Source organism: Tubulanus polymorphus, chromosome 4, assembly GCF_964204645.1.
Source record: "Tubulanus polymorphus chromosome 4, tnTubPoly1.2, whole genome shotgun sequence".
NCBI lineage: Eukaryota > Metazoa > Nemertea > Palaeonemertea > Tubulaniformes > Tubulanidae > Tubulanus > Tubulanus polymorphus.
The window spans coordinates 8,749,532-8,773,444 of record NC_134028.1 but is presented as its reverse complement, the minus strand read 5'-3'; the positions used below and the strand labels follow the sequence as shown (position 1 = coordinate 8,773,444).

At 39.1% G+C, this 23,913-nt stretch overlaps 3 protein-coding genes across 3 annotated transcripts; 2 read left to right on the top strand and 1 right to left on the bottom strand.

Moving 5' to 3' along the window:
* Nucleotides 1–371: 371 nt before the first annotated feature.
* Nucleotides 372–4,215, top strand: LOC141904052 (protein aveugle-like). Its single transcript, XM_074792502.1, has 6 exons — nt 372–464; nt 1,255–1,439; nt 1,863–1,998; nt 2,575–2,641; nt 3,005–3,104; nt 3,463–4,215. The coding sequence occupies exons 2-6, from the start codon at nt 1,338–1,340 to the stop codon at nt 3,469–3,471; spliced, it is 414 nt and encodes a 137-aa protein (XP_074648603.1). The 5' UTR covers nt 372–464; nt 1,255–1,337; the 3' UTR covers nt 3,472–4,215.
* A 1,327-nt stretch (nt 4,216–5,542) lies between these two features.
* Nucleotides 5,543–12,712, top strand: LOC141903779 (organic cation transporter protein-like). Its single transcript, XM_074792085.1, has 8 exons — nt 5,543–6,182; nt 6,948–7,176; nt 8,186–8,384; nt 8,702–8,938; nt 9,681–9,818; nt 10,870–11,073; nt 11,325–11,397; nt 12,035–12,712. The coding sequence occupies exons 1-8, from the start codon at nt 5,778–5,780 to the stop codon at nt 12,296–12,298; spliced, it is 1,749 nt and encodes a 582-aa protein (XP_074648186.1). The 5' UTR covers nt 5,543–5,777; the 3' UTR covers nt 12,299–12,712.
* Nucleotides 12,713–16,848: 4,136 nt separating this feature from the next.
* Nucleotides 16,849–21,943, bottom strand: LOC141903633 (glucose-induced degradation protein 4 homolog). Its single transcript, XM_074791837.1, has 5 exons — nt 21,755–21,943; nt 21,060–21,227; nt 20,125–20,226; nt 19,505–19,635; nt 16,849–19,076 (listed from the first exon to the last, which is right to left on the bottom strand). Exons 1-5 carry the CDS (start codon nt 21,899–21,901, stop codon nt 19,013–19,015), a joined length of 612 nt encoding a protein of 203 aa, XP_074647938.1. The 5' UTR covers nt 21,902–21,943; the 3' UTR covers nt 16,849–19,012.
* Between the last annotated feature and the right edge of the window lie 1,970 nt (nt 21,944–23,913).

Here is a 23,913-nt window from a genome sequence, read left to right as displayed (position 1 = left end):
AAATACGTAGATCCGATGTGCATGTTTTCAGTTCAGTACTGAATACTCAAATAGCACCGAGCGCTGTGATGCTATCGTACCTCCACTTCGGGAGAGCTCCATGGCGCGCACCTTTCTTGATCATGATGGCCGCTGCGGCCGCCATGCGAAACATTTTCTTTGATAGTTGATATGAACAATTCTAGCTGGGAACCTGGAAATTAGTCAAGTTATCAACAGATGATTTGTAACCAACATCATTCAAAACGAAAATCATTCGTTTTCGAGTCAAAAATATTCCTCGAAATTTGTCGACGCTTCTGCCATCTATCGGGAGTCTCGTTTCAACCAAAGTCCTGGGCCGTCATTTAGCGAATCTCCTGTCAAATTAACTTCCGGGTTCTTTTATTTTAGTTGCGAATTGTCAAAAAATTGTTGTTTTTTGCAAATAACAACAGTTTGCAGAAACTTATATCGTGCATTTGGTAAGTACCAATAAAAAAGAATTTCCTTGGGAACTTGCTCCAATTTAAAACCGCTGTAGTGCACTGGATCATTGGATGATAGATCTGTTTTCTGAATCAATCAATGTTGTTATTGTTGACGTTATTCGAGGAAAATAGTTGTCAGTTCCTTTTTAAACCACAAAGTAAGCCTTAGTTTTGGGGAGTTGCACTGCAGCGTGTGTATTCTGTCTTTGTCGAATAGGGTTTTGAATTATCGACGTATATTCCCATCGTCAGAAATAATTTTTCTGACTTTGGATGGATATAGTTTTGATCACCTTTCGGCTTCAGTGAATGGTTTATTGTTGGGGTTTCTGTTTGCGTTGCTAGAGTGCCGAAACAGGGCAGAACTCTATACTTTATTCAGAGGGGCTCGTCACGATAGCTGGGGTTCCAAAATCAACGGTTCGACCCAGTATCCTAGGTACCACAAAAAAGAATCTAGGTTTGTTTTTGTATGTAGCCTAGTACCTAGGATACTGAGTCGAATCATTGATTTTGGACCTCCAGCCATTGTGACGAGCCCCTGTGGTTTCATCGAAACCGTGAAGATATTTTCACAAAAATGTTATGAGTAGAATTTTGACTGCTTACTATGAAACGTTCAAGGCACACGGCATAACGAAAACACATCAAAAACAGTTATACACATCAATTTTTGTGTATGTTATGTGATGCCGCAATGATTGGTTTTTTTTGGGCATTGGGATGAAAACGTTTTCGAAGACGTGGCGTCCTTCATTTGAATTTCATCCATTACACATTACAGACATTACCCTCGGTCAGTTAGATAGGGGACCAGAGAAAGTGCCAGCCAGCCAGAAGGCGGAGAGCGACGGGGGTGAATGTTTTATGTCCGCTGCTAAAACTATGGTCTCACCGCCGCATCAAACAGTGATAGATGAATCAAACATGTCACCAGCTTCCCCTGCCAGATCTTCATCTAAAGAAAAGGTTTGTGACTAAGTCTTTATTTATTTCTGTTTGTCTGAATTAACAATCGACTCTTGGAAGTTTAAACGTAGCGAGAATTTCTAGGTAACGATGGCTTACTTCTAATATGTCTATCCAAAACCTAAGTCAATGCGCACAGCTGGAAAATTTATTTTTGCAAATGAAAAAGGCAGTTGGTGTACAGGTGGTCCCTTGAATCCCCGTTGAAGATAATTTTCTTGCTATATCAAAAAAGTAAAAGATAGTATACAGTTGTATATGAAAAAAAATTAATTTTGCTTTGCGGGATGTTACTACATTATATGTGCACTCCCACGATAGATATAACATATCGTTGCATATAAGAAATTAGCTTTTAAAACCCAGGAGGTATAGTCAGATGTTTTCCATGGTCATTACCTCGTTGAATGTTTGCCGTTTCAGTCGTCCAAGAAAGAAAAGCGCAAAACGAAACCGGTTTATTTTTGGACATCCGCCGACGTTCAGAAATGGATGAAACGATATTGCCCGGTCTATTTCAATTTGTACGGTGAAATATTTGCTGAACATGACATCACAGGTTTGTACGGTACATTGACCTGAAACATTTACAAATGGCCATGACAACATTTTGGAAAGTTTTGTTATTTTCAAATCATCCAGCTTTATTGGTTAGCCCATCTTTTACTGTAAAAGTTGGGAGAAAATATTAAAATTAGATCTTCTGTTGAGCCCAAATTCTTATTGTTGATAAGCGTGGACTATAGGCTAACACTTCAAAGTCAGGCTGGCTAACACTTCACAGTCCGGCTACGCTAGTAAAAGATTGATGTCCATGTCAGGCAAACATCTGAATTAGGATTAGGAATATGAATTAGGTTATACTGTATTCAACAGCCAATTTGTCCAAAGTAGGATGACAGAGGTGACGAATTTGCATTGCCGTATGTTTCAAATGAAGTTAACTTCTTGCATTGTCACAAAGGTCGTCCACAAATTCTAAAAGAATTGTGCTAAGGTTATTTTCCCTGATCTGATGGAGGGGGTCTTTGGGTGGCGAGGTAAATCTTCAGTCCGGCTATTGCTAGACTCATAGATGCCGCTGGACCAGTTTCACCAGCTCTGCTTTAAACTATGAAATCTCTATATATTTTAGGTCAAGCTTTAATACGATTGAGCGATTGTAAACTTAACTACATAGGAGTATCAACAAAAGCGCACAGGTGATTACGATTTTGAAATCTTCAGCAATGCGTATCATCCTCCCTTGGCAGGGATTCGAACCTATAGCATCGCTACGCACAAGCCGTGGCAGTCTCGATGCCATCAGGTTTGAATCACTGTTTAGGGAGGACTTAGCCTCCCTAATCCGAATCCTTTCAAGTCGATGTACCGCATAACTCAAAAACGATATCCTAGATCAATTGTAATGAATCAATTTCCATTGTAAAAGCATGGCTCGTCCCATTTTTCTGTGTTGAAAGGAAAGAATGATACATGTATATAGGCCTAGCACTGTGAAATGTGTTCTTGGTCATGCTTGATCGAGTAAGTAAATGTAGCTCTAATCCGAGTTTGTGTTTCAGGGACGAGATTCTACAAAGAGTTCTACAATTAAGAGTTCGATGCGAAATGTTAGAATTTAGAAATATGGAACAGACGACGAAAGACCAACAAGATAAACACGTGAGTGGCACACACTGCGATAAAGACAGTGATCAGAAGGATCAAAAGACATCGAACATACGTATTTTATGAGAACACTTGAACCTGATGGCATCGAGAGACTCCTCACGATACGAAACCCTGCTGCACTAGAGTCTAACGATGTCATTAGGTTCAAATCCTTGCCGGGGAAGGATAATTTTTTGGTGGCCTCCTTGTCAGTAGAATGAATTGCGATCAATTCTAAGCTGTTTATGAGATGAAATGAACCGGTGAATACGTTTTCCCTTATTCGGGACCATTTTTAATTATACAAATCACGTGCAAGACATCTAGCTCAATTGAATGAATAATTTTTATTTCATTTCTATTTTTTCAGCCTTCGTAGCTTTGTTGCCGACTAGATGTAGCGTCATTGTTTGGATGAGATATTTACAGTTGGTACCTTCCCAAAAATATAAATATGCTCGGTATTGAAATTTATTACAGAAAAATTTATGATTATTATTATTGTGTTAATCAAGTGTACATGTACATGTATATAGTTTTATACATACCTGTCAGGGAAGGGGTTCAATTTCATGTCGCACATGATGAGCCGTGATTGGCCTGAGCTTTTTTTACTAGATTTGATTTTAGCCTCGATCAAAATGTCTTATATTGCGTGTACCGGTATGTATTTCTGTTGATGTAAAAATTCAGCAACATATACTAGGCCCTGTTTGGTATCGTTATTTTATTACTTAGCACGTTGTGTGGTATGGGGTGCTGGGTGCTAGTAGGTTTGAGCGTAAGCATCGTGGACGGGACACGCCTTAAATATCTTACGTACGCAAAATCGCGATTAAAATTAGATTTAAGGTTATTCTTAATCCCATTTGGAGTATCAGGTGGTTGCTTGCGCTGATCTTGGAGTACGATGACCTATCTGTTGCAAGGCCTATTACTGTATATATTTGCTATTGTCCTACGACGTGGTTATTAAATGTGTTTATTATATATATAATGATTCGGAATTTATTTGTTTTGTATATATGTGTATACGTCATAAATCAATGATAATTATCATGGAAAAACTCGTTGTTTTTATGGATAAAATGTAGATAAGAATTTGTGATATTTTCTAAGCTAATGCAATGTAATAACACGTTATATATGTACATATTTAGTCTTATTAGTCTTTCTTCGTCGGACTTGACTTGCAAGGACTCGGGCCTATGACGGTGTGGCATTGCGGTTTCTCCAGGTTACGCAGGATTATTCGCAAACCGATACCGGTACATGTAGTTGTCGGCGTTTCAATCGGATATTTTCACGTCAAACCACAGAGTACAGGTTAAACCTACGATACGAGATAAAAGGCTGTGGTTAGGTTGGAGCCCTCTGAAATAACGAATGACTGTTTTTTAGATTAGACCATTTCGAGACTATGATAAGGAGACTGGAGAGTACTATGTTCACGCCGAGGGTCGTCGTGAGACTGCTTCGGACGCATCCTGCAAAAGAATCTCAAATACCAATTCACAATTTTTTCTAAAATCTATTGATCCATAAACATTCTGGGATGAGTGGGGTAATGAACACCTTGGGAGATATGCAGGGACGCATCATGTCTGATAGCTAAGGCTCGTCGCAAGCCCAATCAACTCACTACAATTCTCCAAATCCGCCTTTCTCAATCTTCTCCATATTTCTGTCACCCTTAATTTCAACTCAAAATGCTCGTTTTCTCTTCCTTGGTGACAAAAATCCCAACAAAATTCAATGTTAATTTCAAATGCCGCCAATTTCATTTAGATCTGAATAAATATGTACTGAACATATGCCCTGTTCCTTGAAACATGAGCACAAAAAACCCTTAACCCGTAACTAACACAATCAACTCGCCATTGTATTTTGTATTTCAGAATATCCCGTCAAAATAGTTTGTAAAACTATTTATATTCAACACTGCAGCTGCGTAAAATGTCAGTTTTGACGCTTTGCTTAGTGTATATATAGTGCATTTTTGTATTGGTTTTTGGAAGTAAAATTTGATATGGCAAGAGAATACAGGTAGGGGTGCACCCTCAAAATAGGGCAATCAAAAGGGCACCCCCGAAAGAAAGCTAAAATCGGGGAAAAATTACTCACGATTTTGGAAATACAGAGAACATGCAAGCTTATGAATAAAACTAATAAAACTTGTTTAGGTATCAAACGATATTGCGCGAAGTGACTGGTTGGTACGGTTTACTTTTCCCGACCGTGGTGACGAGTACATCGCAGGCTCATCTCGACACCGACGACCTATTTAGGGGTTGTTGACGAGCAAGAAGATCGATACAACGATAACCATATCTATAGCAATAAAATGCTGGGCTATGGAGCGAGCTATGCTTTGTTATGACTGCAACGTATGGTGCGTTCTAGATCCTAATATAAAAGCATTGTTTTCTATCCTCTAGCACAACTACTACTACGTGCAGGTTGTGTTGTCAGTCTAGTCTGCTGCGCACGTTATGCATAATACTTGCAAAATGGATGTTTAAGAGTCGGAATGTTGATGACGCGCACGATAATTGATAAACAATTCCAACCAGGTCGACACCCGGATACTTGGTCGACGGTACTTACAACTAGAGTAAATACCAGCAACTGAAGTACCCGCATACATTGTTCCGCGGATAAAAACTAAGTCAAGAATCCGCGACAATGAACGTGACTGGTAAGAACCGCCGAGCAATTTCGGCAGATATCGCCGATACAGGAGGTACCGCTGATCGAGAACCGATGGTCGAACACGAGCGCGCTCAACCGAAATTCGACGATGTTTTCGAGCTGATCGGAAAACTAGGATGCGGTCAAATTCTCATCTACGTTTTCATAATAGCGATCGAGACGAACATCGGACTATGCATGCTTTACGTGATTTTCGAAATGGCTAATCCGGGTTGGACTTGTCCTATTCCTGGAACTGCAAGGAAGGAAATCACTGATAATGCTACCGGTATTAGTATTGCTGTAACTGTGTACAAGTCCTGTCCGCTGAATGACGAAGCGTTACGGAAATGCCCGAACCGGACTTTCGTCAATAAATATGATACAGTATTAACAGAGGTAGCTATTTCAAAATCTACATTGCATGTTAGAATATACGCATATATCTTTCTATCTATCAGCAGAAGCGTTCTGTGGAACTGAATTACTAAAGGCGGGCGTAGGTCGGCCTTCGCGATGCGACGCGATCGTCGCGTTGCGTCACAAGTGGGGGCGTAAGTCGGTTGCGACGCGATTGTCAGCGACTGTGTGCGACTACTTGCTCCCAGTCGCAAGAGCGCGTAGATCGGTTGCGACGGTCGCGTCGCGTCGCAGAAAGTAGAACATGTGCGACTCACTGCGACTGGCGTCGCTGGCAGTCGCAACCCGTCGCTGGCAGTCGCAAGGCCAAGGTAGCGTTAAGGCGGGCGTAGGTCGGCTTTAGTTCCCATCAGAGGCTGTTTTCAGCACGCTCGCTCCGCACGTGACAATTCTGGTTAGTGGGCTCTACATTTTGTGATTGTTACCGTTAGTACGGATTCAGGGGGTGGCCCCGGGGTCCGGACCCCTGCCTTCCCACTGATGTTGCCCTTATCGTCACGACGGTTGGCACCCCGCTATAGTATAGCCGGATAGCTGCTTTATCTGAAAATGTATTTTCTCTGTTTCTGGACCCTTGCCTCTAAATTTCCTAGATTCCGCCCTGTGCCGGTAACCGGGATAACATCCAAAATAATCCTATGATTTGAAATAGTCCTACAAACAACACACGCATTTAAAATCTAGTTAAACATTCTAAAACAACAATGCTACGGGCTTGCTGTACGAAGTTGTATTATATTTCAGTGGGATCTAGTGTGTGACAGAGCGTACATCAGTAAAATGATCGCAACGATGTTTTTTGCTGCTCAACTAGTCGGTGCTTTGATAGCTGGACAGGTGTCCGATAGAATCGGGCGTAGGATTCCTATACTGGTTGTGTGGTTGGCTATGATGATTTTGCAGACTTGTCTCGGTTTCACTGGCTATTGGCAGATTTACGCCGCGTTGCGGGTATTAGTCGGTGTATGCGTAGGTCAGTCAAATTAAACTAACATAAGATAACCCTCATTCCGGAAACTAGTCTCCATTAAATGCCAGTTATCCATAGCCGTATCGGTTAACAACTTTTCGCCTCTTATTTTCCCGTTTTTTGATGAACCCGTAGAATTTCCAGGTCTGACTGGACCGATTCTATAATACACTTTTACATGGCCAAAAATTGCATTTTTATTCCAATTTATTTACATTACTAAATCATCTAAATTATTCTGGCTGCATATTTACCAGCGAGCTGTCTCTTGCGTCTGCGATTGTTTTATTTCATTCAAGGAAGAACGTTTATATGCTAATATAGATATACAAGTACTTTGAATGTATACCACAAACTTGACCCGACTTGAGAGGTTCCTCTCTCCATACCCAATTCTAGATGTTTGCGTATTCTAGTTGTACTTGAATAGAACTGAATAATGCAAATAATCGCAATTTTTACTGCATGAATAAAACGTTTTGGGAATTTGTTTGTTTGGCTGATAACTAATCTTTGTATCAATGACGCAACAAAAACACTTCAATATTCGATAAACATGTTTTCGATAAAAGTCTATTCGAAAAGATTGACCTTTGAATGCTAACCATGGTTAACCACTTCTGGGTAACTCATGAAGGTTTTATCATTTTTTCACGCCGCCGGTCGTATTGAAACTAGACCCATGTGATTATTAGTGACACTTTTGACGTAGAGTCCTTCTGCATCCATCAGAGATGTCTTTCAATTTCATTACTTATTTTGAAGATCGAAGGATAGAAGGATTGATAAATATTTGCTTCTACTATTTAATATTCTATGTGCGTCTATCTAGTTCTATAGAACATAACCTACGGCTATATAGTATGAATCGATTTGGGCCAGTTGCTCATACATACATCATGTCTATATAACAGACAAAAAACTAAATCATGTTTTTGGATGTCCTATCCTCGACTATCACGGTAATTAATGGTTTACTTCCTCGGGCTCTTATGTCTACCAACCGTTTCAGGGGCTCTGGTTAGTGTGACGTGCGTTTTACCGATGGAGCAGCTAGGACCAAAATGGCGTACGCTGGTCTCATACCGGATCGGCTGGCATATAGCCCCGATGTTGCTGGCCCTGTTTGCGTATCTATGTCGAGAGAACTGGAGATATCTAACATTCGTCACTGGTTCGTTCGGCATTATTTTCTATCCATTCGTATTTTTGTAAGTTGTCATAATCAGACTTCCTTAGATTGCTCGAAAATTCGTTATATCTTTAGGAATAGTATCAATGTTAGCTTCAGTAACAATTCGTGTATTATTTCGTGGTTTAATGTTTCCAAGATTTAGGATTATGTTTGATTATTAAGTTAATTTCGAATGTCAGACCACGTTTAGTTAATCGTTCAAATCGTTTAGAGTTGTATGTCTATATGAAATTGCACAGATCCTCGTGGAAGTGATGAACGATTTGCCTAAAATCTAAAATCGAGTTGTGCAATTATCAAGGTGCGTATTTTTCAATTCCTACAAAAAAATAGTTTGATGCCCGAGAGTGTGCGCTGGCTCGTTCAGAAAGGCAAATTCAACCAGGCCGAAACATGCATTAGAAGATTAGCTAAACAAAACTGTAAACCAGTGCCGGAAGATCTGTCGTTTCTTAAAGATATCAAAAAGCAAGACGACGTGGACAGCAAAATGCGGCAAGGGTATACATACATTGATCTATTCCGCACTCCAAAAATAGCAGTGAGGACTTTGATATTACTTTTAGTATGGTACGTATAATAATTGATTTGCTGATCGGGTTGAGGAACTGTTATTCGATAGATCAGAACAGAAGAATGGTATGGTACCTCCATATACCTTGGTTGTTAAATTCAAAAAATCACTCAAGGATTTTTCTTGAATTTCATTTCCGGTTGGCTCTCAAACTCCCCGATTACAATTCGGTTATATGATGAAATGTTTGCGGCTCCACCGCTATGAGTAAGGCGGAGTTCGCAGTTGGGTTTTTCGACGTTGGCTTTTCCAAAAAGGAAATTCCATTCAAACTCATCAGTTGCCTGGATATGTATATACTGTGCATTGTTTTAATTTGATACATACGTACATATACATACCGATACATATATATTTGAGTTTTTAAAGTCAATATATTTGTTCGCCTTTCCAAGCGAGAAGTACTTGAGTAATCTTTCGAGGGAACAAAAAATTCCTTTTTTAACTATAACAAACCATCGAAACATTTTTGACGCCGTAAAAACCGTACAATAATGTTTATATACATTGATAACTATATTATGCGTTATATAAGGGGTTCTGTGTGAGTCGATGTGCACCACGCCATCGACATTGGCGTTTCAAAATAACTATTACAATCATTGTGAATTTAAAAATTATTGCGTTATTAGATACGATATTAGATATATATTTCATAATTCTTAACACGGTATCTTTCTAAAAATCTTTCTTAGCTTCAGAAAGATTATATCTTTTGTGTTATGCGATTCTTTTTAGGGCGACTGCTTCGTGTTTTTCATACGTGTTGAATATCAAAATGAGTGAATTTAGTGGAACAACTGTTTATATGAATCTTGTCATATCCGGCGTAGCTCAACTGTTGGTCAGATCCAGTGTCATATTCCTCATAAATAGGCAAGTGATGTTTATTCATATTTCAGCATTTTGAAATCGATTAAAAAACAATCTTAGAATTGACAACATTTTTTTCTGACAGTTTCGCTGTCTATCATCGATTGTGGAATTATTTATTATTTTCTACACTTCGGATACATCAGTTATGCTTGTAATGTACATGCATTCATTTTAACCGGCTCTTATATCGAATCGTTAAATTCATTAAATGCTTGTATATATAATAGTCTTTCTTCTTTCAGTGCTTAGAATATATCTTACCCTTACCCAATACGCACCCTGTTAGTTTTCATTTTCCCGCTAATCCACCCTCCCTCAGTCATGCCTACAAAGAATTCTTTTTTCAACGAGATCTCCTCCTATAGTTTATAAAAGGCCATATTATCCGCTTTGATAATGCATTTTCATACAACATATGAAAATGCATTATGGAATGATTTTCGAAAATGATATCAGGCGACATGGCTCGGTAACGCAGGAAAACCATTATCGCTGCCTTGCGGCTATATTTCATTTTTGAACTAGCGTGGTGATGTGTTACTACAGTCGAACCTCGTTGGTACGATTCGGCTTACAACGAAAACCTCAGTAATTCGATGAATTTAATAATTCCCTGCCTTTCTTATATAGCATATTTTTCTTAGAAATTTTTGCTAACTTCGATCACGATAATACGAAATTCCCGGTAACACGATGTAAAATTAACGATCTCCTATTCATTCCTATAGTAAACAAACATGCTTAGTGCGATGGTCCATGATGAGTTCCCACTTTTCTTAACTTGTATTGAACGCATTATTCATGCACTGTCCGGGCTATCAATTGTGTGGTGGCGCTGACCACACGTGCGATAAACTTCTCCATGGGGTAAATAAGTTAAAGTTAATATGTTAGTATGTGATATTGTTTTTTACTGGTTAATACGAAATTCGGTTAGTGCGATGATTCTTAATTTTCCCATGGACATCGTACTAACGAGGATAGACTGTATCTTCTAACCCCGTACAGTATTGGCGAAGCTCGTTATTTTTGATTTTCGTATCGATTTCAGATTGGGCAGAAAAAGGAGCTTCTTGTTGTACGTCTCAGTTGCAGGATTGTGTATGATAATTATAATGATATTAGATCTTGTCGGGATACTGAGGCAGTACAGTTATCTGGTCACAGCATTTGCGTTAGCCGGTTTATCCGCTAATGCTGGTACGTGGAGCTGTAATCACGTGATGACTGTTGAAATGTACCCGACACTGATGAGGTATCCATTCTTCTCTTCTATATCTCTCTAGATCTGCCATCTGATTTTATGTATCTGTATTCATTTTTCTGTTGGTATTGATTAGTTTGATATGTATACAGTGTAGTTTACCTCGATTACAGATTGAAATTTGGAATTTTTCACTGGTATTCCGTTGCGTAACACCTCCCAGATTTGGCATCCCTGGATATCGTCTGTTAATGGTTATGTCTTTTCTTCTTACCGATATTTTTGTTGTATTTTTTTATCAGAAATATTGGAACTAGCGCCGGTAACATGGCGGCAAGGGTTGGTGCCATGATAGCACCTCAACTAAAAACACTGGCAAGTATTCCAAATTTGACTACAGTGTCTGACATTTTGAATAAATGATTAAGATAAGGTGATTGGGTTATTGCTATACAAGTTCAAGGAGCTACATTATACCAGACGGCTATTTCTAACTCCCAATTCCAGGTGCCTCAGTGCGCATGCACATTCGCTTCTGTACTTGGACGATTCTAAGTATTAACGACGCAAATTAAGATTCGACTCAAAAAGCACTGTAGTGCTAGTGCCGCGCTCTAACTACTGGAGCAAGCGAGGCCAGATGCCAGCTTCTAATTTTCTAGTTCCCATTGCCTAGCCATTAATGCATAACCATGTATGCATGACCTGACCGTGACCCTAACCTTCTGGACCCTCTAAACCCTAACCCTCTGGGTCCTCTAGATTTTAAACCCTATTTTTCTGCTGTTCAAAAAAGCCACCATTTCGTTTTTTAATGCCTGGTTATGGTAGTTGGAAAAAACCGTTCCCCATACCAAACATACTGAAAACTAAAAATACCTATCCTCCAAATTCCGCACTGTATTCGAAGTGGTCGTTGAGGCTATAATCTCCCTTGCAAGGTCAAACGTTAAATGAAACCGCACTCTTACCTGACCGACGAGCCTTCAATTTTCACAATCTTCTTTTTCAGAGGATAACTCCTTACATAATACTCGGATGTTTAGCGATCATATCGGGATTTCTAGTTTTCGCTTTCCTCCCCGAAACGCTCGGAAAGCCGATGCCCGAAGCGCTGCCACCCGGAAAACTGAATTGTTACAAAAGGTGTTGTCGCTGGAAAAAAACTATGAACGTTACAGATGACGTGAAAGAACAGAATGTCGAAGAAAGATCACCAACTTCGGGTGACGGGAAGAATATGCTTTTGCATGGGCCCAAAGTAACCACTGTTTAAATGTGTACCATATAAAGCTTCCTGCTTTTCAATGCATTTATAGATCTTTCGCAATAAAATGAATACTCATTTCAAAATACACCCCCGAACCCATTCCTCCTGACGCATGAATTGCTTTTAATGGAAATATATATTTTGTAAATCCAAAATAGGTTCATATCAATGTCACTAATTACGACCATGACTAATAATTTGAATATTACCCACGTCATTATGTCAGATGTACGTCCCATAAATATCTTCTTTGTAAACATGCTCAATAAGTTAGACTCGCGTATACGCGAGGATAGAGGCCATTATTTTCGAACTAATGTATTGTTCAGTAAGCAATTTATATTTTTTATATGATGAATTAATTCATCCACGTAAATATGACACAGTATAATAAATCTATGTATGTGTATGTACACGATGTCTTGAACGCGATAGCCCGCTTCAAGTTCTTGCTTTCGCTTTTCGTCTGTTCGTCGACCCGGAGACGGAATGAAGTTGTTCTGGACTCTTCTGAAATCGATTTGATTGATTTTCTTGATACGTGTACATGTATGTGTAATTGATGTAGAATATTGACTCGTCCAACAAGTTTAGGATTTGCATGAAAGATATTTTACGAATGATAAACTTGCCCCAAAAAGTGTAGGTCTAGCCCTACAGTGCTACACTCACCTCCGGCGAGTTTCGTAGGACTCTACGACTCGCGCACATGTTAAACTCCTTGGTCCGTGTTTCAAGACGGGTCGGGGGAGGGCCACGAGATTCGCCGGTGACCGTGCGTCCCGCGCGCGCCTCGACAATGCCGAAAGGCGCGACCCATGATATACATGTAAATCTTCCCGGTGTCTCATATTTATGTAAGGAATGTGATAAAAACGATGGGAAACAACACAGACAGAAGAAGTGGGACGGGTACGGGTGAGAATATCGGAAATATAACGAAGAACAACATTTATAAACTTGTATTTTACCAACCCTTAGTTTCGCTCGCAGGAAATATTCAACGCGGAAGAACCGAGAAAAATGAACCTATTTTGAGAAAAAACGGCGTTTCATTACCCCAAGGTTTTTCCAAATTTCGACACTTCACATGCAATATTTGCTTATGAAAAAACAAGTATGTTCTGCATGATTTTCTGTTGATAATAGGTTACAGTTTAAAAATAGTTATTCTAATTCAAATCTTCCTTATAGTTAACACTAGGGGCGCTGTTAGCGAGGTGCCAAAATTGCGAGGTTTTCCTTGCAGATAAAGTTCTCAGATCCCAGATTCTCTAGCAACAGAAAATTAGTGTCGCTAAAAATTAACATGAAGTCACCTCCAGCATCGTCACCATCACCATCATCGCTCACATTACACCATCACCTCCAGCATTACCACCGCCATCACCAACATCACCACTATCTCCTTCCCTAGCATCACTATCTCTACCATCATCAACACCGTCACCATCACCCCCATCACATCCCCTTCTCTACCTTCATTTCTATCATCACAATCACCACCTTCGTGACTTTCATCCCTATCTGCACCATCTCATTTCTCATGACTATCAATTCCATCACCATCACCACCATCTCTGCCATCATCTCCTACGTCACCATAATCACCCATAATCCACCATTTCAACCATCACCATTTTACCTATTAAACCAATCATACAGTCATCCAGCCATCCAGTCGGCCAGTGATTTACGTAGTCATCCAGCCTAAGCATAGGAGGAAAAATGGCCATTAAAGTAAGGAAAAAACAATAATATGCAATAATAAAATGATCACCAAGTTGTGAGATGGGACAGGTTATTTACGTAGGCCACATACAAATTTAAGGGTTGATTACGACTTTGATTTGATTTGATTTGAACACTTTATTTTTCAAATCTTTAAAGCACATATTGACACTATAGTCATAAGTTATATTACATGAAATATGTGACTTATATCAGGGCGACAATGAACATCACTGGTTAGAACAACCGAGCAATTTCGGCAGATATCGCCGATACAGGTACCGCTGATCGAGAACCGATGGTCGAACACGAGCGCGTTCTACCGAAATTCGACGATGTTTTCGAGCTGATCTGGGAGCTAGCATGCGGTCAAATACTCATCTACGTTTTCATAATAGCGATCGAGACGAACATCGAACTATGCATGCTTTACGTGATTTTCGAAATGGCTAATCCGGGTTGGACAAGTTCTATTCCGGGAACTGCTAGGAAGGAAATTACTGATAATGCTACCGGTGTTAGTATTGCTGTAACTGTGTACAAGTCCTGTCCGCTGAATGACGAAGCGTTACGGAAATGCCCGAACCGGACTTTCGTCAATAAATATGATACAGTATTAACATAGGTAGCTATTTCACAATCTATATATTTATATTTATGTACTATTCTGACAGGCGTTCTAATCACAGCAAGGGTTCCCATTGTCAATTTTTCAACTCGCTCGCCTAAAGCCTTATCGGTATGATGGTGGCAAGACGTCCTCGGTCATCCTCAGTCGTCCTGAATGGATTCAATCATTAGTTTAGATACATTATAAACGGTCATCAAAAGGACCAGAACATTGGCATTCCATTAGTCCCAAAGGCCCTACGTTTTGCGTTAGGTGGTCCCGGTACTGGGCGATTACATCCAGAATAAACTCTCACAAAGCCGCCGTTTCGGATTTGCGGAAGTAAATTGACAACGGTCATAAAACCGACAACCAGCCAAATAAGAATCTATTTTACTCGAAAATTAACCGACAGAATATATACATATTGCCTTACGAATATCAACAGGCCGCCTGTAGCCAGCAATGTCTTCGGACCTCGATTTTCGTGAAAGGGAAACATTTCGAAGGTGCTCTCTCCAAAGTCTGGTCCTGGGAGTACTGCTATAGAATATCCTTGAAAATAAGATATTTGGGGTGAAGATTTAGTTTCTTTTCCTACAATTTTCCCTCGAATCAAGTACTACGGGCTTGCTTGTAGTGTGAACGCAGATTCGGCGCTACATCCTCGTAGTACCACACCGGGTGACCATACTACTATACTGGGCTTACTAAGTGCCGAATTGCCGACTCGTAGCGTGAACGTAACTGGCCGTGTAAGCGTTGTATTTTGGTTAATTCGGCATCAGCGAAGTACAGTACTTCGTAAGCGCCGAATCTAGGTCCGAGTTAAAGGAGACTGTAACGTCAAATGGATAATGTCGAAATGGCAATTTGACGCAAAGAAAAAAATTAATTGCCCATGGGCAACGTGTGGTTTACCTTGAAAGCTAGAGGTTGTTTGGGGTAAGGGCATTGCTTGAAAAATCTTTTAAATTCGTGACTTCAAAGTTCTATCTTGTATTTCATCTTTCTCAAAGAATTATTTTTTAGTCAAATAAGACCAAAAATATACATTTCGTAGGGTACAGGTAGGCGCGGCAGGGAAACTATTTTATATTTTCAAAGAAATATTTTTCACAATATGAAAAAATATTCAAATAAAATTCATATGACATCACATATCAGAGGGTGGCTGAATATTTAGTCTTGGAAACCTCTTCCAATGTATGGCCGCGGAATCTAAACCGGCGCAGTAAGAAATCGGCGTATTAGATCGTTTTAAATCCTGGGCCCAGTTGCACAGTCGTGACTTAAGTCCAAAAGTGGTCTTAAATCTTAAGACTGGTCTTAAGTTGTTAGATTGGCTATAGAACTAAGTTGGTTTTAGACTGGTCTTAAGTCTAAGCCATGACTATGCAACCGGTCCCTGGAATTTACTACTACAATATTCAGACCTCGACCTATACTTGTAGTTTGCTGCTTAATATTTTCAGGTCACAAGAAATTACAATTTATTATAAATTATATCAAACAGCAAACATAGCGCTCATCTTCTGTTGATGAAATGTCAATCGCGCCAGCAAGCAGACTGTACGAGCGTGTGTTTGTGTATGCAACAGGCACTCCGCGCGCACGTGTGGAGGCCTTGTGTAAGTGAATGTTCGCTTGCACTTCAGTGTCAATCAAATCAATCACCGGGTATTAAAATGAAACAATACCTATAATAATAATTACATTCTCATCAGCAATGGGCATTTTAAATTTGCACGTAATACGACACCTAGTCCAATGAAACGTTCGCCATTCTATGGCTTTCCCATAATTATTTTAGTAGCGCCGGAATTCCCCGTATATCCCAAAAACAGCCAATCACATTCGCTCGTAGAGACAACGCCCCCCAATCGAAGTCATTGCAATTTTATACGCGAGAGCTAAGAATTTTCCCGCCAAAAACAGTTTATCGTAGAATTTTAACAAAGTTGACCATGTACATCGACGGAGGTTCGTCATGTCTTCAAGCGCATCGATTATACGTCGTTTTACCCGAGAACCAATGAAACAAATGCTCACATAAAGAAACGTACCGCGATTTTACATGAAATTGGCTCAATGCCAACTTCATATCGCTGACAAAGGTAAACCAACAACGATCGAATTCGAATCTAACTTTTTATAAAATGTTTTTAATTTATTTTCTTGAGTCATTAATTTATATAAATCAACAAATTATTCGACACGAATACATACACATACCATATACATACACACGCTTTAGATTTAAATGCAAAATTCACACATTTTGCATGTAGTACACGTATGCATTATTCACTAAAAAAAAACTGAAGAGATGCTTTCATACAGGTTATCAACGAGCAACTTTTTTCTGAAAGGTTATCACTGATTGCAGCATCTAATTCTGGCGGACTTCGACTGACGTGGTATTGCGCAATAGAAATTACATAATATGCTCTACCGGCAGGTTTTATCAAGCTAATCTAATAACGGGGTATAAAGAATTCTGGTTACTCCGCGACAGAAGAGTTTTCCAGAATTGGCCGACACCGATAAAAACCTGGATCGAGTTCCACAGTTCTGAGTTGAACTTGACTCCATGAGTAAAACATTGAACTGATTTTAACTCAAGAGTTAACTCTTTACTCAAAACTGTGGAACCAGGCCTTGTGTGATCCTACTCTACTGTAGTTCAATCGGAAGAGCATCATAATGAGAATTCATCAAATACCCATAGTGCTCTCAGAGACTTGATTCGTATACCATGCCGGAATCGAAAAGTCGAAACGAAAAGTCAGTCACCTAATACTCCAAACATTATACAGTTTTCCACAGTTTAGTCGGAAGCACACGCGCTACAAAATTCAACTTTGTACCGGGATATTAAAATTTTTCACATTATTCTTTAAGCTATACTGACATAACTTTGGCAAATATACAAAACTAGAGGTCTGGGAATGCCATGCCCACTCGGTGATTTAAAATGCTCAACAATCTGACGAGTTCAATATTCAACGCCCCCTAGTGAACAAATAAAGATTTGACACTCGACTCAATCATAAAACATGTCATAAAAGCTACACTTTGCAATTGAATGTACATGTAGTTGAAAAATATCCAAAGGTCCCAATATAGATGGAAATACCGTATATTTCACCATTCAACACCACTGGTGAACGTACCGGTAAGAATAAACCAATGACCTCGGATATAACTACAATCATTAGAATATGGCATGATCTACAACTTAGCTCCGGATTGTGTTTTGTAAATAGGCATAGGTGCCGATATGAATTGAAATAGGCCTATCAACAGTGTATTTCGATAGTGTATTTAACAATAAGAGAACAATAAACTGGACAATCCCACTTCCATGTAAAATGTCCTACGACAGCACCTAACAATTGCCGACAACCAAAAAAGTTGAAACTCATCATTTTCATTCTCCGGATATGAATGAGAACTGACGCAACAAAGATGGCCACTGCCTGCGCAACAATTGACTGACCCAAAAACTTGTGTCTGATACCTGTTAAAGATCTCTTGCCGAAGTTCTACCCACCTTAAATTTCAATGTCATATGACAAACCAAGACGCTAGAAGCCCAAAAATTCAGACACATAAATAACTTCTTTTCAACTTGTCGCACAAAAATGGCCATCTTGATTTTAATCGGGCCACGATTTTTGGGCCGCTGAAACATCATAGTGAATGCAGATATATACATACCCCAAATCAAAGCACGTTGAAAACTTCGCAAAGCAACTCGATTCTGTCCGACGAATAGACGCTGAAAAGGTGGACGCAATAGCCCACCGGGTTTTACTCATTGCGGGCTAACCAGCTTTTACCAGCAAGTTTAGGCCAGACTTCTGACCTACGGTAATCTTAAATTATCATTTACATTCCACTTCTTAAATATATGATGCAGAATATATGATTTCTAATCCAGATTTCTCTCGAGAAATTTCGGATTAATTTCAACGGCCAAAAACGAACCGGATCAAGAGATAATAAACACCACACGTGGTCGTCGATAAAAAATGATGACTACTGAATTGGTTTCGTCGCCTACAATACGGTAAAACAGTCTCAATATTTTACACCAAACAATAAACAACAAATACTAATCATAAACCGGTGTTTCACGCCGATTCATGTAACAATAATGAAAATAATAATATAAATAACAGAACTAATAATATTAAAATTCATCTATATATAATGTCGATATCAGGTTCAAGCCATGGCTCCGGTTCCGTAGCTGTTAAGTGTTGTTTGTTACGTATAGTAGTCTCTAATGTAAGAAAATCGGTAATTCTATTATTTCGGTTAATTCAACTTCTTCGGAGTCCTTCGTTTCAACGCTCACCGCGCGGTTCATTTCATCTGAATTCATACACAGGTATACTGTGTTCAGGCATGTGTACTAAATTCAACGATTGAAACCTGCAAAAATGAAATGATGAAACGAACAATACATTTACGCCCTCTTCTTTTAGCTTTCTAATGCGAAGTGCCACCTTTGTTTCATTAACCTAGTCGAACAAGGCTGTAATTGAATTCATTAATCAACTATTGAATGTGTACCCGGGTCCATACATGTAGTGTGGTTCACTGGAACAAACCTATCTCCCGAGGAGGTTAAATGCCGCTGGTTCATTTAGAGCGAGGTGGCGGCAAATGAAGAAAGATGAGTATTTTAGCAATTTTTTTGAATCGACTGGGTATACCAAAGAAGCATTCTATGGATAGGATGAACTGGGGCTGACCATTTCAGAAGATGGCAAACACATGATATGGCCGAATTTGCGGCAACAAGGTTCTATGGTAACAACTTCACCGATGGTGGGTTTTTAAATTTTAGTTGCACTTACCATTCTGAATTTCTATGATAATAATAACCTTCTATAGTAGCCGTCGATTTCTGAAAACAGATGTAATAAAATCCGGCGAATGACGCACCATTGATATCTTTGATTTTATGATCCGGCACCAGAAAATGTTCCTACAATTAGACAAAAGATTCGTTAATCGAACATGAGTCAGGAATACCACAAACTGGCAAAAACTTGTAACGGAACATTTTTCATCTCTCTCTATCTGAAAGAAACTCTGCTGCCACCAGGATTCGAAGCCTCTCGAATTTAAGGGGGAGACCAGGGACTGCTTGCTTAACCCACTCAGTCACTGCGTCAGTCTAGGAAATACAATCTATTAATGACAGTATCTCAATTTGCAAACCTTATTGACGTCAAAAAAGTTGAAGTATCAATCTGCAGCTTGTGCCCATCTCCTTCAGACTGAATGGATCTAATATCGGGGGGATAGAGACCTCCCCAAAAAAATTTAGATGCTCACAGCAGGCGCAATCCGGCGGTGTGGCCACTTTTTACTTCAATTTTCCTTGAAACACAATCAGCTAAGTACAGGTACGAAATTTTGCTCCATATATATCTATAACAAGGCTGATGCGCTCGTCGCTCAGTGACCTTACCTTCCATCTCATGAAGATGAAATCATTATTTCTAAGTTCATCGTAGTCGAAACTATCCGTGTTGAACGTTTTCGCGAATTGATAAAATGACAAAAATTTACCCTAGAAAAAAATCAAAAAGCATTTGGTTGTCAATATCAATATGCATGATAGAAAAAAAGAATTCTACTTTGGAGCCACAAAGATTGATTTCAGCTTTGCTTTTATTAGGGTAAAACTTTAGCATTTGTGAGAAAAGTTTGGAAGGACAGAATTTGTCCAAGAAAAATTCCGACTAAGAGTAAATCGTATGAAGGGACTTCCAGGTAAGGATTTGAGAATAAGAATCCAAATGGAACCTACTTCCAATAGAAACCGATGAGATTTGTCCTATGACAGTAGTGCAAACAACATGATAACAAATATCAAGACTACAGAATATAAAGGATCATGGGTCCAGTGGTATCAAACTGAATGCATTTTACTTATGAGCATAAAAATTGATTTGTTCTCGGATTTGCAATAACCTATGTATAAACAGCTGATAAAGATGAAATCATGGCGCACTGTGAAGTAAGCATGTTCAACAAAGCTCACGGCAGAACAATCAATACTATATGCTTGATAATGATGTCACTATCAAGGGCTTTCAAAGTGATGTCCTTGTGAAGGGCTTTCCCTATTGTCATCATCAAAAACCAGGTCAAGCATTGATCAGTAAAAAAGTGGGGAATTCATTGAAATTTTGCACATTTCTCCTAGTCCTTCCAAACGGCTAAGAGCGGATGGACGAAACTGTCCATATCAATTCCAACTGCTATTTCTCTCCTAATATCAGCTGTGTATATCCAGTAGTTACAATTTGTGCCACCAAGAGTAAATTACTCTCAGGACCATTTTCTATAAGGATCGACACAGTTGATCCGAAAAGCCTAAATAAACCTCATGTTAATTACCCAATGTTTCCGATCTACTTCTTCATCGGCGTCCCATTTCCGCGTTAGAAACGGGTGCTTTTTGCTGATTATTTCTCCGTCAAAAAACGTCGTCAAATTCGGATATTCTTCAGTCAGTCCTTTAATCGTCAGGTAGCCGCACAGATACGAATTCTCCAAATCGACGTTCTGCAATTATGAATATATTTCAAGCATCTAAGTCAATGATACAGCTCAATAGATGTCGCCTCACTTAAAATCAGAAACGATTTATGGTAAAAAACTTTTCATGGACCGTAAGTAACCGGATCCGGCAAAATAACCACTTCCATTCATAATGAAACTAATTAATAAATTTTCTTTGACAAAAAGTGGCCGAACTCAGGATGTTATGGGCAAATACATTCACATTGGCACCGCCTCTGTGAATATGGGCCTGTCTTAAATAAGTACAGATCGTAGCTAAGGATAACTAACAATCAACAATGCCAGACTATCGAATTGGTAGCCTAACTAACTTAGTAGACAGTTACTAGTAGACTCCTAGAGGCTTACTCCATGGTTTCATTGAGGTAAATTCAACTGTTTCAAGCTTCAAACTTTTTCATGAAACTGGACCCCGCGTCTAAAGATAGGAAATCTCTAAATGACTACCGAACTCAATTTGTTAGTCTGAGCGAAATAAACACAGACTATTATCAATCAAACATTATTACCTGTAAAATCACTTCGACGCTGTAACTGTTGCCTTTACTTTTCTGATGCCCTTGAAATTTCGACCCGCTATAAAGCAGAGTAGTAGTAACTCCGGGTTGGTGAGAGTTTGCGGGAGGTGGAGGGTTCATATCTGTTTTTACGGGCATTTTACAAGCGAAATTCACTGCGAAAAATAGTATAAATGTCAGTAGAACGGAAACCGGCTTTAAAACTTACGAGCCGAAACCATTGCTCTCCCAACTCGTAGATGTGTTTGGTTTGATGGGTTAAATCTTGATATTATTTATGAGGATAAGATAATTCTACAATGAGCTGTTAAAGTAAAAGAGAAAACCCGTCTAATGTTATGTATCAAGAAAAAGTTTATTTCAACGTTTCAGTAATGAATTTCTTCAGTCGATACCACCTCTGGCATGCATGTGTCCCGTTTCCAAAACTCAAATTCAAATTCGATTTATTGTTAAATGTACGGTAGTCGCCAATGGACGTTCAAACGAGAAGACGACGCACTTAGCCTCGTAGTTCAAAAGAATCGACTGTATTTCCGACGCTCGTTATCAGCGCCGAGTAAACAATGCACACATCTTGGTTAATGCGTAATTCCATCTGGGGAACAATGATATCGACAGATTCGGCGCCGAGTTCGAGGTTCTTAGTGTTTTTTTGAACTGAGGGAAACAAAAAATTAGCCAAATCTATAAAATCAAGCTACATGCTGAAAAGCCAATTTTGTTAAATTCTAAATTTTACTGTCGACAATTTTAGGCTCTACTTTTAGATCCCGAAACTAATATCCACAGACAAAAAAGGTACGTATTTGCTAGAAAAAATATTTTTGATCGTTTATTCATATATAGAATAACAAATACAGTTATAATTATATGAATGCAAGGTTCAACTTCTCTTTGAAAATTCGTTAAAATGGAAGGCAGGTTTTATCTATTCCAATAGTTGGCATCATCGGCGTTTTTCTAGTTTAGATCCCATGGGTGTCTCTAGGTTATTGCACTCCAGAAGCGGCGTAGTGGCCTTGGAGTAATGATTTCTTGGCAGAACGGCAGTCGTCAGATTTCACATCAATATTGCAACAGCCATCTAGGCTACTATTCGGTGAAAAAAGGTCACTTTTTATTGCGTAGTACTAGCGATGAAGTAAACAAGTTGCTAAGGCCTAAATTCTTCAATTTTAGAGGTTTTATACTCAATCTTTATGTATGTTACGGCCCTGTTCGTTCCAGATTGATTCTGTTCTGTCAATTTCGTTATTGTTTGTCAAGTAAAAAATTCCGATCGAATAACGCTGGTGACTATGATGGCCATACTGAAAACAATTTTCTGTACGGTTAGAGGAACGATAAAAGAATTTCACCGGTCGTTTTTTTTCGAGAAAACGAAAAATTTTGGTTTTCTCGCGCAAGAATTCCAAACTTTTGCTTCTCTCGCGAAATAATTCGAAATTTTTGGTTTTTCTCGCGCTAGAAAGGAAAATATTTTGATTTGTAAAAAAGTTCTTGAAAGGCTAGAGGCTAGATGAAAATTTCCTACATTGGCCCATTTTTTTTCTTTTCTCGCCCATGAAATCCAAAGGTTTTAGATTCTCGCGCGAGAACCAAATTGTTTGAATTACAATATATAACCAACACTCGGGGCTGGGTTAACTTTACCATTTTATATAAATGATTTAGCCAAGTCGTACTCTTGAAAAGTAGTTTTCTCCGATTCACGAAATTCATTTACTTTTCTATCTACGTTTTGTATGTTCTGAAATAATCTACGTTTCCGAAATTGCTACCATGAATGCAACTTCAACCATCACGGCGACTGTCGATCCTTACCACGACTGCATAATACGAAGTTCGACAGTGTATGCAATGTTCTACGAAACAATTATAGGTTTACCGATACAGTTTGTTGGATTCGTTTTGAACGTAGTTTCGTATTGCGTTTTGCGAAAATTACCGTTCAATTCCGGTTATTATCTTCTGAAAATGCTCTCTATCGCTGATGCTTTGTTTCTACTCGTCTCGATTCCATACCAAAGCGGAGTTCTGTTGGGGTATTGGCGATTCGGGGAATATTACAAGTACAGCAATTGGAAGAGTTATCTCCCGGAGGTTGATGCAATAATGTATCCTAGTCAACACATTTTCATGCTTGT

Excerpts from the sequence above, each read along its gene's own strand:
- LOC141903633 (XM_074791837.1), bottom strand. The coding sequence starts at position 21,901 with ATGCCCGTAAAAACAGATATGAACCCTCCACCTCCCGCAAACTCTCAC. Across the intron at positions 20,227-21,059 it reads AAGTAGATCGGAAACATTGG|GGTAAATTTTTGTCATTTTA; the intron begins GTAATTAACATG and ends ATTTTTTTCTAG. Across the intron at positions 19,636-20,124 it reads TCATCTTCATGAGATGGAAG|GAACATTTTCTGGTGCCGGA; the intron begins GTAAGGTCACTG and ends GTCTAATTGTAG.
- LOC141903779 (XM_074792085.1), top strand. The coding sequence starts at position 5,778 with ATGAACGTGACTGGTAAGAACCGCCGAGCAATTTCGGCAGATATCGCC. Across the intron at positions 8,385-8,701 it reads TTCTATCCATTCGTATTTTT|TTTGATGCCCGAGAGTGTGC; the intron begins GTAAGTTGTCAT and ends ACAAAAAAATAG. Across the intron at positions 11,398-12,034 it reads CACCTCAACTAAAAACACTG|AGGATAACTCCTTACATAAT; the intron begins GCAAGTATTCCA and ends CTTCTTTTTCAG.
- LOC141904052 (XM_074792502.1), top strand. The coding sequence starts at position 1,338 with ATGTCCGCTGCTAAAACTATGGTCTCACCGCCGCATCAAACAGTGATA. Across the intron at positions 1,440-1,862 it reads GATCTTCATCTAAAGAAAAG|TCGTCCAAGAAAGAAAAGCG; the intron begins GTTTGTGACTAA and ends TTGCCGTTTCAG. Across the intron at positions 1,999-2,574 it reads TGCTGAACATGACATCACAG|GTCAAGCTTTAATACGATTG; the intron begins GTTTGTACGGTA and ends TATATATTTTAG.